The sequence below is a fragment of the Elephas maximus genome, chromosome 2 (genome assembly GCF_024166365.1).
Source record: "Elephas maximus indicus isolate mEleMax1 chromosome 2, mEleMax1 primary haplotype, whole genome shotgun sequence".
Lineage (NCBI taxonomy): Eukaryota > Metazoa > Chordata > Mammalia > Proboscidea > Elephantidae > Elephas > Elephas maximus.
Window position 1 is genome coordinate 39876877 of NC_064820.1, and position 19117 is coordinate 39895993.

At 41.6% G+C, this 19117-nt stretch overlaps 1 protein-coding gene across 7 annotated transcripts in view; it reads left to right on the plus strand.

Moving 5' to 3' along the window:
- The window catches only part of TTC23L (tetratricopeptide repeat domain 23 like), an 81281-nt gene that overhangs the window by 4006 nt on the left and 58158 nt on the right, over window positions 1-19117 (plus strand). For all 7 annotated transcript variants that reach the window (XM_049862081.1, XM_049862077.1, XM_049862066.1 and 4 more), the window contains exons 3-4: window positions 2303-2489; window positions 9060-9183. In XM_049862081.1, coding sequence (XP_049718038.1) covers window positions 2303-2489; window positions 9060-9183 — 311 coding nt within the window. The remainder of the gene's footprint in view (window positions 1-2302; window positions 2490-9059; window positions 9184-19117) is intronic.

Sequence of the window (19117 nt, forward strand, 5' to 3'; positions counted from 1 at the left end):
ACCAGAGATGTTATAAGATGGCAAGAATCAGTGACAGAGAAACAGTGGCAGGAAAACCAGGAGACCAGATCAAGATGGCACAGTGGGCTTGCTGGGCCATGAAGAGAGGTGGCTATAGCGGGCATATGGATCCACGGAGTGAGAGAGCTGAGCACCTTTGGGCAGGAGGTTTACTGCTGGAGTGGGATGCCTTTGAGCACTTATTAGCAGAGCTAGATCTTTGTAACACTTGCCTGAGCAGAGCAAAGGCCAGGCTGAGGGACTGAGAGCCGAGAGAGAGGCCTATCTGGGGGCATGGCTGAGAAGCTGTCCTGACTGAAGAACTGTATCCTGAGTTGTTCCTGATCCTGAATTGTAACCTGTTACTTCCCTAATAAACCCCTTAACTGTGGGTATGCTCTATGAGTTCTGTGTGGCTATTGCAATGAATCATCGAACTCAGTAGAGAAGTAGAAGAGATGGCTGGTGTCAGAATTGGTAAAAAGATAGAGAGAGGAGGTACGTCTGACCTCCATCTCATAGGAATCAGCCTTGGGCCGATGCTGATGATCTTGATTCTTCTCCCTGCCTTGCGAAGTTAGAGGTCTGATGCCACCGCGCCATTTTTCACAAGGGGCAATATTTTTTTTTTAAATTGTACTTTCAATGTTTACAGAGCGAACTGGCTTCTCATTAAACAGTTAGTACGTGTACTGTTTTATGACATTGGTTACCAACCCCACGACATGTTAACACTCTTCCTTCTTGACCTTGGGCTCCCTATTACCAGCTTTCCTGTCCCCTCTTGCCTTCTAGTCCTTGCTCTTGGGCTGGTCTGCCCTTTTAGTCTTGTTTTGTTTTATGGGCCTGTCTGATCTTTGGCTAAAGGGTGAACCTCACGAGCGACTTCATTACTGAGTTAAAAGGGTGTTCAGGGGCTATACTCTCAGGGTTTTTCTGGTCTCTGTAAGGCAAGCCTGCTCTTTTTTTTGTGAGTTCGAATTTTGTTGCACATTTTTCTCCAGCTCTGTCTGGGACCCTCTATTGTGATCCCTGTCAGAGCAGTCAGTGGTGGTAGCCGGGCACTATCTAGTTGTACTGGACTTGGTCTGGTGGAGGCAGTGGTAGATGTGGTTCGTTAGTCCTTTGGAGTAATCTTTTCCTCGTGTCTTTAGTTTTCTTCCTTCTCCCTTGCTCCCAACAGAGTGAGACCAGTGGAGTATCTTAGATGGCCACTCACAGGCTTTTAAGATCTACAAGGGGCAAAATTTTTAAAGCACTTTAGGGGGTGTGTGTATCTCTAGTCTATTTAGACAAGACTTCCAGCAGAGGTGACATCTGAGCAGTGTCATGAAGGGGGAGTACAGAATTCACCAGACAGAGAAGAGGCAAGTTTATTACACGTCTTTGGATAACATTGCATAGCCAGCCTTCCCTTACTTTTCCATTGAGTTAGCATGTCTTCTGAAAGCATGCTTCTGTCTTTGGGCAGAAGGGGACCCTGCTTGGACGTGGGCCGGAAGAAAAGTTGCTCTCCTAGCCCTCACCTGGTTTGCCCACATGCCTCTGCATAGCAGTTTCTTACCATATTTATTTCTAACAACTGAGAGGGCCATTTCTCTTCTAAGTCTGCACTTGATCCAGTGTGGGGTTCCCTCCCCTCCTTCTGGGGGGACTCATGTCCTCTTTAGTTAGTTGGCCACCACGTATTGAAGTTTTTCTTTAAGATACATGAAAGAGGACATGCAAAATCTTACCTCAAAATGTTAGGTGTCTTTTTTTAGTTTACTATATCCATTTTCTTTCCTGCTATGGATCAGACTTTTAGAACCAGAAGAATCTTTGGGAACTTCCAATGCAATACTCTCATTTTATAGATAAAGAAACCAAATCATGGCACTGATGATAATGATAATGACAATAGCTAATGGTAAAAGAGCACTGTACTAAGTGATTTTTGAGCATTATCTAATTTAATCCTCCCATAGCTTCATCAGGTAAGTACTCATATAGTTCTCATTCAACAGAGAAGTAAATTAAACAATAACTTGCTTAAGGTCATATGGTTCGTAACCAGCAGAGCTGTTACAGGTGGGTGGGATGCCAAATCTGTTGAATTTGAGCTACCATGTTGCTGTTCTAAGGCTGGACTTTAAAGGTTTCGTAAATTAACACTTCAGCTTTACTCCTTCATGCTTTTTTTTTTTTTCAGAAATCATATATCTAGCCCCTAGTTGGGAGGGGTATATTCTTTAGTTTTAACCTTGTTTGCTGTATACAAAAGCCAAATCCTGACTCCATCCCTCACCGCCCATACCCACAGGTCACAGCAAACCAGTGACCTAGCACACCAGCAAACAGATGACTTGTATCCCACTGAGGGTTCTGGAGAGAGTGAAGAAGACACTACATCCAAGGAGGAGGAGAAGATCATAGACTGCATGTCTCTTCCCGAAGACAAATTAGCCCAATCCCAGAAGAAAACAGCTGTGCTGATTAAGGAAAACATGGTAAAAAAAAAAAAAAAAAAACCAAAAAACTCATTAGGTTTTTGTTTCAGTTTAAAAATAGTGCCCATGATTTGAGAAGTTCTCCCTTAACTAGACTGACGTGCATGAAGTAGTAGAGGAAGGTATTTGATTTCTTTGTATGGTGGGAGAAAATAAAGCAAAGCATAGTTAGGAGCTAGCCCACCTGGCGTGAAGTTGCCCACATGGTTCACTGTGCGTTCCTCCTTGGAGTACTCATGCTCCTGGCTTTAAACTCAAACATAACGTTTGGTTCCTCCTATTGCTGTTTGATTGCCTTTAATTAAAAAAAAAAAAAAAAAAAAAGTTTTTTAATTTCCTCTAGAAGGTTTAACAAGTACATCTTGAGTAATCCCATGTGTGTGTGCCTTTCTGTGTCTGTGTCCCCGTTTTGTAAGACACCACTCAGAAGGGATTAGGATATTGAGGTAGGAGGTTGAGAACAAGGGTAGCCAGGCAGAGAGCTAGGCTCAGGCTTCATAAGGGTACAGGTGAGATACTTATGGTTATAGTGGAGTCATAAACCAAAGGACCAGAAACAGGAGGTAGCTGCAGAGGTCAGAGAGTCCAGGTGTGTGTTTCTAGGAGTGAGTCAAAGACTTGGGAACTAGGGTCTTTGAGCAAGGGCATAAGCAAGAGTGTTCAAAATCCAGGAAACTGAGATAGCACAGTAATGGCCCTCACTATCTGAACGCAGGCACTAGCCTGCTTCCAGAGCATGATCTGTCAACAGAGGAATTTTTAAACTGACTTCCTGGCCAAGAAAGAAAATGATCATGAAGTATACTTGTGAAAAAACGGTCTGCAGCTGGTTTAGGAAAGGCTGGGAGATATCTCCCTAGATGGGTCCTCTGTGATTTACCCAGAAAGCTTGCAAAGCAGAATTGTCCTGGCCTGGACCCATTAGTATCTCACAAATCCAGGCTAGAAAGGTCATTTCTAGAAGCAGTAAAGTACTTTCTGCCATGGAGTACAAGTGTGAGTTTGAAGGCTTGAAACTCCTTGGTTGGGTTGGATAATGACAAAGATTTAGACTTTGGGAGTTAAATCTGAGGGATAGCAGAGCTTTTACCATACTCAGTTCTGACAGCTCTGAGGGGCTGGGACATTGCCACCAGCAAGCAGCAGTATACTGGGTTGATCTCTATAGCCCATGTTGCTTGTTTCAGTTTCCTCAGGGCAAGGATTTTGGGAAAGGATGAATACAGAACGTCCAGAGCCAGAACCAGAATTCAAGGCTTTGGACTCCCAATCCAGTGTCTTTTTTTTTTTTTTTTTAAGTGCTATTGTGCTGTTGCTTCAAATAGAACTTAGTTGCTACTGTAGTCAGCCCATGGTGGGCACCCAAGTTCTGACAGAATAGATGATTTAAAGCATTGTGGGAATGTCCCTCTAACATTATTTGCTTCCATGTATTTGAGCAGTGGCGTAGTGGTTAAGTGCTATGGCTGCTAACCAAAGGGTGGGCAGTTCGAATCCGCCAGGCACTCCTTGGAAACTCTGTGGGGCAGTTCTACGCTGTCGTATAGGGTCGCTGTGAGTCAAAATCAACTCGACGGCACAGGGTTTGGTTTTTTTGGTTTTGGTATTTGAGCTGGGAGCAGGTGAAGCTTTAGCTTTAGTGGGAGAATAGGGGCCAGGAGGGATCAGTCCTTGGATCCACATAGGCGTACTGTACCTGTACCATCGGGACCCACATGAGGCATACCGTACCTGCACCACCGGGACCCACACAAGGTGTACTCTGCTTGCACTGCTAGGACGCACGTGAGGTGTACTGTACCTGCACCAATGGGACCCACGTGAGGCATACAGTACTTGCACCGCCAGGACCCACATGAGGTATACTGTACCTGCACCTTTAGGACCCACTTGAGGCATACTGTATCTGCACCACTGAGACCCACATAAGGCATACTAAACCTGCACTGCCAGGACCCACGTGAGGCGTACTGTACCTGCACCACTGGGACCCAGGTGTACTGTACCCGCACCACCAGGACCCACATAAGGCATACTGTACCTGTACCACCAGGACCCACATGAGGGAACTGTACTGTACCTGCATCTCTAGGACCCACTTGAGGCACACTGTACCTGCACCACTGAAACCCACATAAGGCGTACTATAGCTGTACCACCAGGACCCACATAAGGCGTACTGTACCTGCACCACCAGGACCCACATAAGGCGTACTGTACCTGCACCACTGGGACCCAGGCGTACTGTACCTGCAGCACCAGGACCCACATGAGGCGTACCGTACCTGCACCACCAGGACCCACATGAGGCGTACTGTACCTGCACCGCCAGGACCCACGTGAGGCGTACTGTACCTGTACCACTGGGACCCCCGTGAGGTGTACTGTACCTGCACCGCTTTTTAAGCTGGTTACATTTACATAGCGCTTAACAAGTTTGGATCACTTTGATGCTGACTCATTTTTTCCTCACAGTAACTCTATGAGGTAGGTGGGATAGGTTTCCAAATCTCAGAAAAGAAAGCAGACTCAGGGTGATCTTTGCCAAAGCAACATATTCAGTAAACATTAGAACCAGGGCTGAAAGTCCAGGCTTTTGAGTCCTTGATGTGCTATTTTCACCTCACCAGGAAATGAATGCCTAACTTTGCCTATTGGTACAGCCGAAAGATGGTTGCGTTTTTAAAGTCCCTGAAATCTGTGACTTGACGCTGCAATTTTATGATTTCTAAGAGAGCTCTGCCTATCATTTCTCTAGGGGCAGGGCAGCTCTTTCCCTCACCACATCCCTATCCTTGCTGATAGAGAGATGATTCGTTAAGCAAATAAATGAATCCCTTCTCTGTGCCAGGCACAGGACATATGGCAGTGAACATGGGGAATGAACTTCTGTCCTCAAGAAACTTATCTTTTGTTTGGGAAGACAGATAATAGACAAACAAGGAAAACATAGTTAATGCAATATCAGATAGAGGTTAAGTTTTATGAAGAAAAAATAAAACATGTAAGGGGATAGCAAGCGATGTGGTGAGAGGCTGTTTCAGGTAGAGTGGCCAAGAAAGATCTCTCTGAGGTGAACGAAATGAGAGAGTGACCTACATGGGAGAGTATCCAAGCAGGGAGAATAGCAAGTGCAGATCCCTGAGTTAGAATGAGTTTGTCATGTTGAGGAACAGCTGGTCAGTATGCCTTTCACAGAGCTTGAGAGAGCGGTAAGTGCAGTCAGGGAGCTTATTAGGGCCATGTTATGCAGAGCCATGGAGCCCTGGCGGCGCAGTGGTTAAGAGCTTAGCTGTTAACCAAAAGGTTGACAGTTCAAATCCACCAGCTACTCCTTGGAAACCCCATGGGGCAGTTCCGCTTTGTCCTGTAGGGTTGCTATGACTCGAAATCAACTTGCTGGCAATGTGTTTATTTTTTTTTGGAGGCCATGATAAGGACTTTGGATTTTATTTAGAATAAAAAGTGGGAACCTCTCAGAAGGTTTTGAATGGGAGAGTCACGTGGTCTAATTTATATTAAAAGGTTATACCACCCATAAAACAAAATGAGACTAAATGGGCACCCCTGCCCAGGGGCAAGGACGGGAAGGCAGGAGAGGACAGGAAAGCTGGTTATGGGGAACTCAAGATTGAGAAAGGGAGTGTTGACATGTGGGGTTGGCAAGCAATGTCACAAAATAATGTGTACTAATTGTTTAATGAAAAACTAGTTTGCTCTGTAAACCTTCCTCTAAAGCACAATGTTAAAAAATGAAGCACAAAAAAAAAAAAAAAAAATTAAAAAAAGATTATACTAGCATATCAAGTATATCTAAAAATCTGTAAATTAATAAAAAGCCCTATCGGGTCACCATCAGAGGATACTAGTGAATGAACTCATTATGTTGAAAGCTGGCAAATAAGGGGAAGGGATAAATCATGTGTCCTCCCTTTCTAATATGAACTATACTATTGGGTAGATGAAGGGAAATTTCCTTTTATAGGATTATACTAGCTAATAAGTGAAAAAAGAATGCTAGAATTACCATATACGCATTTTACAGTCTCTTAATGAATTCATCCATCCAGTTCTTATAACATCAGAAAAAGAGAGACAAAATATTAGTTGTGTTTTGATGAAAGAACCAGGGCTTCGAACCAGTTTGTTAAGGTTTGAACTCCTGCTGAGAATGTGCATTTCCACCCCAGATATATTGAATCAGAATCTACATTTTAACAAGATGAGAATCTATACGAATCACCTGGAGATCTTGTTAAAATGGGGTGGAAATGCAAATTCTCAGCAGGGATCTGAACCAGAACAAACTCGTTCAAAGCCCTGGAAAGAACATACCACCACCTATAAAGTTAGTCTTTCTAAAAAGGGAAAAGAAAAACATACTAAACCTAAAACTAATCAGTCTTCTAAATCCAACCGCTAATACAAAGGCAGAACAGAGAATGGAGGGGCATGCTGAATCAACACAATTCACATCTGTGGGAATTAACAAATAACAAATAATTTGTACAAAAAAGAATGAGAGATGGAGGGTGTCTTACTTTCCTAGTGCTGCCATAACAAAATATACCACAAGTGGGTGGTTTACAAGAACAGAAATTTATTTTTTCACAGTTCTGGATGCTAGGAATTTGAATTAGGGCTTCAGCAGGGCTAAGCACTCTCTGTCTCTCCCTCTTGCTCTGTCTCTGGGCTCTAGGGGATGAGCCTTGTTTTCTGCTTTTGAAACCTTGGCATTTCTTCTTATTCCTTGACTGCTTGTAAACATGTCTTTACGTAGTGTCTGTCTTCCCCTTTGCGTGTGTCTTTCTGTGTGTTTTTTCTTTTTATAAAATACCATTTAGAAGGGTTAGGTTTAGGACTCACCCTACAAGAGAATGATCTCGTTAATATAACAAAAGAAAACCCTTGTTTCCAAATAGGGTCATATTTACAGGTCTAGGGATTAGGACTTCAATATATATTTGGGGCGGGGTGGGGGAGACACAGTTCAATCCATAATGGAGGGGGAACCTAAAGATAAAAAGAGACTTAAGAGATCTGTCAACTGATCTCATGTGGGCTATAATTGGATTCTGAGTTAAACTAAAAAAAAAAAAATTTATGAAATAATTTATGAAAAATTTATGAAATAATTATGAGACTACATATTTGATATTAAGGTATTATTTTTAATTTTTTGGTTGTTGTTAGGTGCCATTGAGTTGGTTCCGACTCAGCAACCCACTGTACAACAGAATGAAGCACTGCCCGTTCCTGGACCATCCTCACCGTCATTGTTATGCTTGAGCCCATTGTTGCAGCCACTGTGTGTTAGTCCATCTCCTTGAGGGTCTTCCTCTATTTCGCTGACCCTCTACTTTACCAAGCATGATGTCCTTCTCCTGGGAATGATCCCTCCTGACAACACATCCAAAGTATGTGAGACATAGTCTCACCATCCTGGCTTCTAAGGAGCATTCTGGTTGTATTTCTTCCAAGACAGATTTGTTCGTTCTTTTGGCACCCCATGGTATAGTCAGTATTCTTTGCCAACACCATAGTTCAAAGGTGTCAGTTCTTCTTCGGTCTTCCTTATTCATTGTCTAGCTTTTGTGTACATATGAGGTGATTGAAAACACCATGGCTTCAGTCAGGTGCTCCTTAGCCGTCAAGGTGACATCTTTGCTTTTCAACACTTTAAAGAGGTCTTTTGCAGCAGATTTGCCCAGTGCAATGCATCTTTTGATTTCTTGACTGCTGCTTCCATGGGTGTTGATTGTGGATCCAAGTAAAATGAAACCCTTGACAACTTCAGTCTTTTCTCCATTTATCTTGATGTGGCTTATTTGTCCAATTGTGAGGATTTTTGTTTTCTTTGTGTTGAGGTGGAATCCATACTGAAGGCTGTGGCCTTTGATCTTCATCAGTAAGTGCTTCAAGTCTTATTCACTTTCAGCAAGCAAGGTTATGTCATCTACATAATGCAGGTTGTTATTGTTAATTTTTTGGTAGATGATGGTATTTTTTTTTTAAGTAATTTTTTAAGTCCTTATCTTTTAGAGATATTTAGGAAATATTAATAGGTGAAATGATATACTGTCTTAAATTTGCTTCAGAATAGTAGAAGGGGAAGATGGGTGGATGGGGAGTATAGATATGAAACAAGATTGTCCATGAATAGATAACTGATAATGAAGCCGAATGATTCATTGTCCATGCTGTCTATTTTTATATATTTTGAAAATTTTCCACAATGAAAAGTTAATTACTCTGGCTATCATGAAGAAAGTAGGCCAAGGGGCAAGAGAAAGCAGTAAAGAGAGTCTGTTGTAGTCAGGCAGGTTAAAGATGAAGGTGGCTTCGACTAGGTACTCATGGCAGAAATGAGGAAAAGAGCTTGGTTTGAGGATTTAGGATTAAGATGGAGCCAGTAGGACTTGATAGCTTGGACGTGGGATGGCAAGGAAAGAGAAGAGAAAAAAGACGTAAGGTGAATTCAGGCGTGTGTTCTAGTGAGAAGAACGTGGGCTGGAGATATTTCTCCTTTCCAGAAAAAAAAAAAAATAATAACTTTTTTTCTCTCCACAGAATACTCAAGCAAACCGGGAGCTGATTCGCTGTGTCATCCTTTCTCGGATTATTTTTGGGGAAAAACATTGGAAATGTGCACAGGCTTTGGCTAACCTGGCTCACGGCTACCTGACGCTGAGAGGTACTGGATTTCCACAGTTGGGTGTAGGTGGGCGAGCCTTTGAGGGATGAACTGAGCCCACACACAGCCACAGTAGCGGGGATGATGGGAGGAGAAGTTCCTTTCTGCCTCAAACTCATACCTCCTCAAGAGGTGGGGAAAGTCCATGGTTAAGATAGTATGTTGGGGACCTCAGTAATAAAAATAATAATGATGCTAATGATCATTTATTGAGTACTTAATGGGTACCAAACTAGTCTCATTTGGTCCTCACAATAAGCCCTGGAGGGAGATGACACTATTATTATCCTTAGCTTGCAGGTAAGGATGTTGAGGTACAGATAGGCTAAAGGACTTGTCAGCAACTGCAAATAAGCAAAGGACAGTATCCAAGCTTCCAGCCACAGGTCAACAGGGAAAGGACAGGCAGATATGCCACCAGGATCAAGGAGGCAGGCCCAGTAATAGGACTGGTGTTCCAAGGGTGGAACTCAAGTACTGGGAGGTCTGGCTTGGGGAAAGGCAGGGCCCTAATTCCAGAGAAATGGTGCTACTAGAAGGGACAGGGGAGGAATCTGTTTGTTAAAACTGGAACACAAGTGTAATTTGCATCAGGGCAGGAACCTTGCAGTCAGGGCTCAATGAATGTCTGTTGACTCATGGAAGCTACTGAGTATGATTTCAGTAGCTAGGTCATGGCCAGTGTGAGGTGCCTGTGAAGCAACCGTGTTGACATTCCTTGCTTGGCAACTGAAAAGTGGGTCTGGAGCTGGGAAAATTGTCAATTCGAGAGTAAGTAGCAAATAGGAGCAAGTTGAGGCCATCGAAGTGGATGAGATTGATTATAAGCAGTATGTCGAAAGAGAGGAAGAGGCAGAGGACAGAAGGCTAAGGAACAATAGCTTTACCAATGGGTAGCAGAAAAGAAGCCAGTGAAGGAAAGAATCAGGAGGGGCCGTCTCAAGGGAGGTGAGAAGATTTTAAAAAGAAGTGCAGCATGGTTTCAACAGTTGTAGATGGTAGACAGTCAAATAAGGTAAAAGCTGAAGAGAGACGCATGGATTTGGCAATTGGTAGGTCATCCATCAGCACTAGACTTGGCTCTAACAAGTATGATACTTGGCTCCTGGGAGACCAGAGTCAGGGAGACCAGCTAGGTGACTCTTGCTGGAAGTCAGCCTTTAGATGATGATGGCTTGACCTGGAGGGGAAGGAGTAGAAGGATACAGGAAATGTTTGACAGAGAGCTTTGTCTGAACCTAGGGCTGCCTCCATTGGCTTGGTTAGATCACTTTGTCAGAACTATGGAAGGAAATTGGCCCTCATCTTCTGAAATCAACCCTTTCTGTCATCGGCCACACACTGACTTTGAGTTGTACTTATTAGATTCTAGGCTGAATCAAGGTCCTTAAATAGCTTGTACCAAAAAAGGTGGCAGAACATCATGTTTTTCTCCTTCATTCACTTCTTCCTGCTGCTTGAGTGGAGAACCACGTTTGGGGTACTAAGTTGGAGGGAAAAAGTTTTCCTGTATAGGAGAGATTTTTGTTTGCTTGTAGATGGGAAAAAGAGCTTGATTAGATGAAGTGCCCACGCACTATAACTGCCCAGCCTTGAACCCAGACTTTGTGATGCCCAGCCTGAAGTTTTTCTCCAGTAGACTTGGACTGTGGGTCTTCTCTGAGAATAGCCCAGCGCACTTTTTTTCCACAGTAGTACTCATCTTTAACTTTTTAAAGAGTCTGTGGTCCATGGAATAAAATGACTAAGGCTTTTAAAAATCATTAACTTTCAAGAGGGATGAAGTGCTTGCTGAGCGCCACTTAGTTTTTTTGTCATTAATCCTGTAACTGCTTTAAAATGGACAGAATTTATGAGCCAGCCTTCCGTGTAGGCGGGGTATGTGTGTCGTTGCGGGTTCATGCTTCACTGCACGTGTGCACGTTGTTCAGCCACCAAACCTGCTTTCCTCACTTGCCTCGGCCTTTTCAAGCATTAGCACATGGGGGTCAAACCAAAAGGCTAATTTCTGTCAATAAACAGTCATTCAGTGAGAATTCAGGGAGAAACGTCTGCACGTGAAGCACTGTGAGACTCGCTTTGGGAACTCTAAGATACAGAAGCATAGCCTGCCCTCAAAGAGCTTACAGCTTAGTGTGGAAGGTGAGATAGATGGAGACATACTACGATTGAAGGCATTATAAGATAAATGCCCTTTAATTGACTCAAATAAAACCCATTGCTCCTGAGTCGTTTCCGACTCATAGCGACCCTATAGAACAGAGTAGAACTGCCCCATAGAGTTTCCAAGGAGCACCTGGTGGATTCGAACTGCTGACCTTTTGGTTAGCAGCTGTAGCACTTAATCACTACGCCACTGGGGTTTCTGATGTAAATAAAGCTCTTAAATAAAGTGCCTTGGGAAAGTTGGGTGGTAAGTAATAGATTCAAGGGGGGAGTTGGCATTCAAGCAGGACCTTAAAAAATGAGTAGGGTTTGGGTAGGCAGAGTGAAAGGGTAGACATTTTTTTTTTTTTTTAATAATTTTTATTGAGCTTTAAGTGAACGTTTACAAATCAAGTCAGTCTGTCACGTATAAGCTTATATACACCTTACTCCATACTCCCGCTTACTCTCCCCCTAATGAGTCAGCTCTTTCGGTCTCTCCTTTCGTAACAATTTTGCCAGTTTCTAACCCTCTCTACCCTCCCATCTCCCCTCCAGACAGGAGATGCCAACACAGTCTCAAGTGTCCACCTGATACAAGTAGCTCACTCTTCATCAACATCTCTCTCCAACCCATTGTCCAGTCCCTTCCATGTCTGATGAGTTGTCTTCTGGAATGGTTCCTGTCCTGGGCCAACAGAAGGTTTGGGGACCATGACCGCCGGGATTCCTCTAGTCTCAGTCAGACCATTAAGTCTGGTCTTTTTATGAGAATTTGGGGTCTGCATCCCACTGATCCCCTGCTCCCTCAGGGGTTCTCTGTTGTGCTCCCTGTCAGGGCAGTCATCAGTTGTGGCCGGGCACCATCTAGTTCTTCTGGTCTCAGGATGATGTAAGCCTCTGGTTCATGTGGCCATTTCTGTCTCTTGGGCTTATAGTTGTCGTATGACCTTGGTGTTCTTCATTCTCCTTTGCTCCAGGTGGGTTGAGACCAATTGATGCATCTTAGATGGCCGCCTGTTAGCATTTAAGACCCCAGATGCCACATTTCAAAGTAGGATGCAGAATGTTTTCATAATAGAATTATTTTGCCAATTGACTTAGAAGTCCCCTTAAGCCATAGTCCCCAAACCCCCGCTCTTGCTTCGCTGACCTTTAAAGTATTCAGTTTATCCCGGAAACTTCTTTGCTTTTGGTCCAGTCCATTTGAGCTGACCTTCTGTGTATTGAATATTGTCCTTCCCTTCACCTAAAGCAGTTCTTATCTACTAACTAATCAGTAAAAAACTCTCTCCCACCCTCCCTCCCTCCCCTCCTCGTAACCACAAAAGTATGTGTTCTTCTCAGTTTATACTGTTTCTCAAGATCTTATAATACTGGTCTTATACAATATTTGTCCTTTTGCCTCTGACTAATTTCACTCAGCATAATGCCTTCCAGGTTCCTCCATGTTATGAAATGTTTCAGAGATTTGTCACTGTTCTTTATCGATGCGTAGTATTCCATTGTGTGAATATATCACAATTTATTTAACCATTCATCCGTTGATGGACACCTTGGTTGCTTCCAGCTTTTTGCTATTGTAAACAGTGCTGCAATAAACATGGGTGTGCATATATCTGTTTGTGTGAAAGCTCTTATTTCTCTAGGGTATATTCTGAGGAGTGGGATTTCTGAATTGTATGGTAGTTGTATTTCTAACTTTTTAAGATAACGCCAGATAGATTTCCAAAGTGGTTGTACCATTTTACATTCCCACCAGCAGTGTATAAGAGTTCCAATCTCTCTGCAGCCTCTCCAACATTTATTATTTTGTGTTTTTTGGATTAATGCCAGCCTTGTTGGAGTGAGATGGAATCTCATCGTGGTTTTAATTTGCATTTCTCTAATTTTTTAATGGCTAATGATCGAGAGCATTTTATCAGGTATCTGTTAGCTGCCTGAATATCTTCTTTAGTGAAGTGTGTGTTCATATCCTTTGCCCACTTCTTGATTGGGTTGTTTGTCTTTTTGTGGTTGAGTTTTGACAGAATCATATAGATTTTAGAGATCAGGCGCTGGTCGGAGATGTCGTAGCTGAAAATTCTTTCCCAGTCTGTAGGTGGTCTTTTTACTCTTTTGGTGAAGTCTTTAGATGAGCATAGGTGTTTGATTTTTAGGAGCTCCCGGTTATCTGGTTTCTCTTCGTCATTTTTAGTAATGTTTTGTATTCTGTTTATGCCTTGTATTAGGGCTCCTAAGGTTGTCCCTATTTTTTCTTCCATGATCTTTATCGTTTTAGTCTTTATGTTTAGGTCTTTGATCCACTTGGAGTTAGTTTTTGTGCATGGTGTGAGGTATGGGTCCTGTTTCATTTTTTTGCAAATGGATATCCAGTTATGCCAGCACCATTTGTTAAAAAGACTATCTTTTCCCCAATTAACTGACACTGGGCCTTTGTCAAATATCAGCTGCTCATATGTGGATGGATTTATATCTGGGTTCTCAATTCTGTTCCACTGGTCTATGTGTCTGTTGTTGTACCAGTACCAGGCTGTTTTGACTACTGTGGCTGTATAATAGGTTCTGAAATCAGGTAAAGTGAGGCCTCCCACTTTCTTCTTCTTTTTCAGTAATGCTTTGCTTATCTGAGGCTTCTTTCCCTTCCATATGAAGTTGGTGATTTGTTTCTCTATCACCTTAAAAAATGACATTGGAATTTGGATCGGAAGTGCATTGTATGTATAGATGGCTTTTGGTAGAATAGACATTTTTACTATGTTAAGTCTTCCTATCCATGAGCAAGGTATGTTTTTCCACTTAAGTATGTCCTTTTTAATTTCTTGTTGTAGAGCTTTGTAGTTTTCTTTGTATAGGTCTTTTACATCCTTGGTAAGATTTATTCCTAAGTATTTTATCTTCTTGGGGGCTACTGTGAATGGTATTGATTTGGTTATTTCCTCTTCAGTGTTCTTTTTGTTGATGTAGAAGAATCCAAGTGATTTTTGTATGTTTATCTTATAACCTGAGACTCTGCCAAACTCTTCTATTAGTTTCAGTAGTTTTCTGGAGGATTCACTGGGATTTTCTGTGTATAAGATCATGTCATCTGCAGATAGAGATAATTTTACTTCCTCTTTGCCAATCCGGATGCCCTTTATTTCTTTGTCTAGCCTAATTGCTCTGGCTAGGACTTCTAGCACAATGTTGAATAAGAGCGGTGATAAAGGGCATCCTTGTCTGCTTCCCGTTCTCAAGGGAAATGCTTTCAGGCTCTCTCCATTTAGAGTGATGTTGGCTGTTGGCTTTGCATAAATGCCCTTTATTATGTTGAGGAATTTTCCTTCAATTCCTATTTTGGTGAGAGTTTTTATCATAAATGGGTGTTGGACTTTGTCAAATGCCTTTTCTGCATCAATTGATAAGATCATGTGGTTTCTGTCTTTTGTTTTATTAATATGGTGGATTCCAATAATGGTTTTTCTAATATTAAACCAGCCTTGCATACCTGGTATAAATCCCACTTGGTCGTGGTGAATTATTTTTTTGATATGTTGTTGAATTCTATTGGCTAGAATTTTGTTGAAGATTTTTGCATCTATGTTCATGAGGGATATAGGTCTGTAATTTTCTTTTTTTGTGATGTCTTTACCTGGTTTTGGTATCAGGGAGATGGTGGCTTCATAGAATGAGTTGGGTAGTATTCCGTCATTTTCTATGCTTTGAAGTACCTGTAGTAGTAGTGGTGTTAACTCTTCTCTGAAAGTTTGGTAGAACTCTGCAGTGAAGCCATCCGGGCCAGGGCTTTTTTTTGTTGGGAGTTTTTTGATTACCGTTTCAATCTCTTTTTTTGTTATGGGTCTATTTAGTTGTTCTACTTCTGAATGTGTTAGTTTAGGTAGGTAGTGTTTTTCCAGGAATTCATCCGTTTCTTCTAGGTTTGCAAATTTGTTAGAGTACAATTTTTTGTAATAATCTGATATGATTCTTTTAATTTCAGTTGGGTCTGTTGTGATGTGGCCCTTCTCGTTTCTTATTCGGGTTATTTGTTTCCTTTCCTGTTTTTCTTTAGTCAGTCTAGCCAATGGTTTATCAATTTTGTTAATTTTTTCAGAGAACGAGCTTTTGGCTTTGTTAATTCTTTCAATTGTTTTTCTCTTCTCTAATTCATTTAGTTCAGCTCTAATTTTGATTATTTGTTTTCTTCTGGTGCCTGATGGATTCTTTTGTTGCTCACTTTGTATTTGTTCAAGTTGTAGGGACAGTTCTCTGCTTTTGGCTCTTTCTTCTTTTGGTATGTGTGCATTTGTCGATATAAATTGGCCTCTGAGCACTGCTTTTGCTGTGTCCCAGAGATTTTGATAGGAAGTATTTTCATTCTCGTTGCATTCGATGAATTTCCTTATTCCCTCCTTGATGTCTTCTATAACCCAGTCTTTTTTCAGGAGGGTATTGTTCAGTTTCCAAGTATTTGATTTCTTTTCCCTAGTTTTTCTGTTATTAATTTCTAGTTTTATTGCCTTGTGGTCTGAGAAGATGCTTTGTAATATTTCGATGTTTTGGATTCTGCAAAGGTTTGTTTTATGACCTAATATGTTGTCTATTCTAGAGAATGTTCCATGTGAGCTAGAAAAAAAAGTATACTTTGCAGCAGTTGGGTGGAGAGTTCTGTATAAGTCAATGAGGTCAAGTTGGTTGATTGTTGTAATTAGGTCTTCCGTGTCTCTATTGAGCTTCTTACTGAATGTCCTGTCCTTCTCCGAAAGTGTTGTGTTGAAGTCTCCTACTATAATTGTGGAGGTGTCTATCTCACTTTTCAATTCTGTTAAAGTTTGATTTATGTATCTTGCAGCCCTGTCATTGGGTGCATAAATATTTAATATGGTTATATCTTCGTGATCAATTGTCCCTTTTATCATTATGTAGTGTCCTTCTTTATCCTTTGTGGTGGATTTAAGTCTGAAGTCTTTTTTGTCAGAAATTAATATTGCTACTCCTCTTCTTTTTTGCTTATTGTTTGTTTGATATATTTTTTTCCATCCTTTGAGTTTTAGTTTGTTTGTGTCTCTAAGTCTAAGGTGTGTCTCTTGTAGGCAGCATATAGATGGATCGTGTTTCTTTACCCAGTCCGAGACTCTCCGTCTCTTTATTGGTGCGTTTAGTCCATTTACATTCAGCGTAATTATAGATAAATAAGTGTTTAGTGTTATGATTTTGATGCCTTTTTATGTGTGTTGTTGACAATTTCATTTTTCCACTTACTTTTTTGTGCTGAGACGTTGTTCTTAGTAAATTGTGAGATTCTCATTTTCTTAGTGTTTGACTTTATGTTTGTTGGGTCGTTACGTTTTTCTTGGCTTTTATCTTGAGTTATGGAGTTGTTATACCTCTTTGTGGTTACCTTAATATTTACCCCTATTTTTCTAAGTAAAAACCTAACTTGTGTTGTCCTATATCGCGTTGTATCACTCTCCATCTGGCAGTTCTATGCCACCTATATTTAGTCCCTCTTTTTGATTATTGTGATCTTTTACATATTGACTTCAATGATTCCCTGTTATGAGCATTTTTTTTTTTTAATTAATCTTAAGTTGTTTTTGTGATTTCCCTATTTGAGTTGATATCAGGGTGTTCTGTTTCGTGACCTTGCATTGTGCTGGTATCTGATATTATTGGCTTTCTGACCAATTTCCTTTAGTATTTCTTGTAGCTTTGGTTTGGTTTTTGCAAATTCTCTAAGCTTGTGTTTATCTGTAAATATCTTAATTTCGCCTTCATATTTCAGAGAGAGTTTTGCTGGATATATGATCCTTGGCTGGCAGTTTTTCTCCTTCAGTGCTCTGTATATGTCATCCCATTGCCTTCTTGCCTGCATGGTTTCTGCTGAGTAGTCTGAACTTATTGATTCTCCCTTGAAGGAGACCTTTCTCTTATCCCTGGCTGCTTTTAAAATTTTCTCTTTACCTTTGGTTTTGGCAAGTTTGATGATAATATGTCTTGGTGTTTTTCTTTTTGGATCAATCTTAAATGGGGTTCGATGAGCATCTTGGATAGATATCCTTTCATCTTTCATGATGTCAGGGAAGTTTTCTGTCAGCAGATCTTCAACTATTCTCTCTGTGTTTTCTGTCCCCCCTCCCTGTTCTGGGACTCCAATCACACGCAAGTTATCCTTCTTGATAGAGTCCCACATGATTCTTAGGGTTTCTTCATTTTTTTTTAATTCTTTTATCTGATTTTTTTTCTAGCAATGTTGGTGTTGATTCCCTGGTCTTCCAGATTTCCCAGTCTGCATTCTAATTGCTTGAGTCTGCTCTTCTGACTTCCTATTGCGTTGTTTAATTCTGTAATTTTATTGTTAGTCTTTTGGATTTGTACATGCTGTCTCTCTATGGATTCTTGCAACTTATTAATTTTTCCACTATGTTTTTGAATAATCTTTTTGAATTCTTCAACTGTTTTATCAGTGTGTTCCTTGGCTTTTTCTGCAGTTTGCCTTATTTTGTTTCTGAGGTCATCCCTGATGTCTTGAAGCATTCTGTAAATTAGTTTTTTATATTCTGTATCTGATAATTCTGGGATTGTATCTTCATTTGGGAAAGATTTTGATTCTTTTGTTTGGGGGGTTGTAGAAGCTGTCGTGGTCTGCTTCTTTATGTGGTTTGATATTGACTGCTGTCTCCAAGCCATCACTAAGATATAAAAAAGATATAGTAGTGGTTTATTCTATAATTGCTCACTGAGTCTTATCTTGTTTTGTTTTCTTTCAATATACGTGGATGGGCTACTAGATTGTGCTGTCTTGTTTGTTGTAGCCCTTTACTTACTTATGACCTATTACCAGCTGGTTTGGGCTGTTGCCAGATATATATGCCTGAGACTATTCACTATTTTTGAGTAGAATCTGATTTTGGGTCATCAAGTGTGTGCTGCACCCTAACACCTATCCACCTCGAGAAGTAGTGGTGATAGTTGTGTGCACCAGATTTTATTAGCAGCTGGGGTTCACCCTCCAAACTGCTGACAGGCTTCCCCCAAGTGTCAGTGAGGTAGGTGTGTCTCTATTCCTATAGCACCTTGGTGGAAGGGCACTGCAGCTGTACCTTAGGCCCCCAATGCAAGTACCTCTACTGATTGGTAGGTGTCACCCTCCTTAGAACCCTAAGGCAAGAGGCTAGGTGGTCTTGGGGGAGCTTCAGCCCTCAGTTCCCTGTTGTGGGTCAGTTAGGGCTCTGTTGAATAAGCAGAGATATCAGACCTGGGAAACTTGTTTTTCCAGGAAATCCGCTAAAAAAAAAATGCAGTCAGATCCCTATCAGAACTGCCTTTGGATTATAACCACCACCTTGTTCCCTGTAAGGATGAAAGCCTGAGATTTGGATCATATATGCTTGACTGGAGCTGGTTCTGTGTTTTTAGTCCAATTAGGGAAGGATTTTTGGTCTCTGGGTTTTTTGTGGTTGCTTCTCTCAGGCCGGAAGAATGGGTTAGGAAAAGACCAAAAAAAAAAGGGAAAAGCAAAGCCGCCGCAGAGCCGGAGCAGTTGTCCCTCTGGCTCAGGAAATTCCAATGTTAATGAAGCCGCCTGGGAAGGGGAGGCGGGGGATTCAGAAAAACAGTAGAGTAGCACCCTGGAACATAGCCAGAGTTGCTTATCTTGCTTGGGATGACTATTTTATCTGTCGCCTATGTATGCTGGCTGCGTGGAGATTGCCCCCGAGGGTCTAGCCCGCTAAAGCCACGGTCACATCCTCCACTGCCAATCCAAAGCCTAGCGTCAAGGTTCCCCTGCTGGGACGCTGCACTCCTG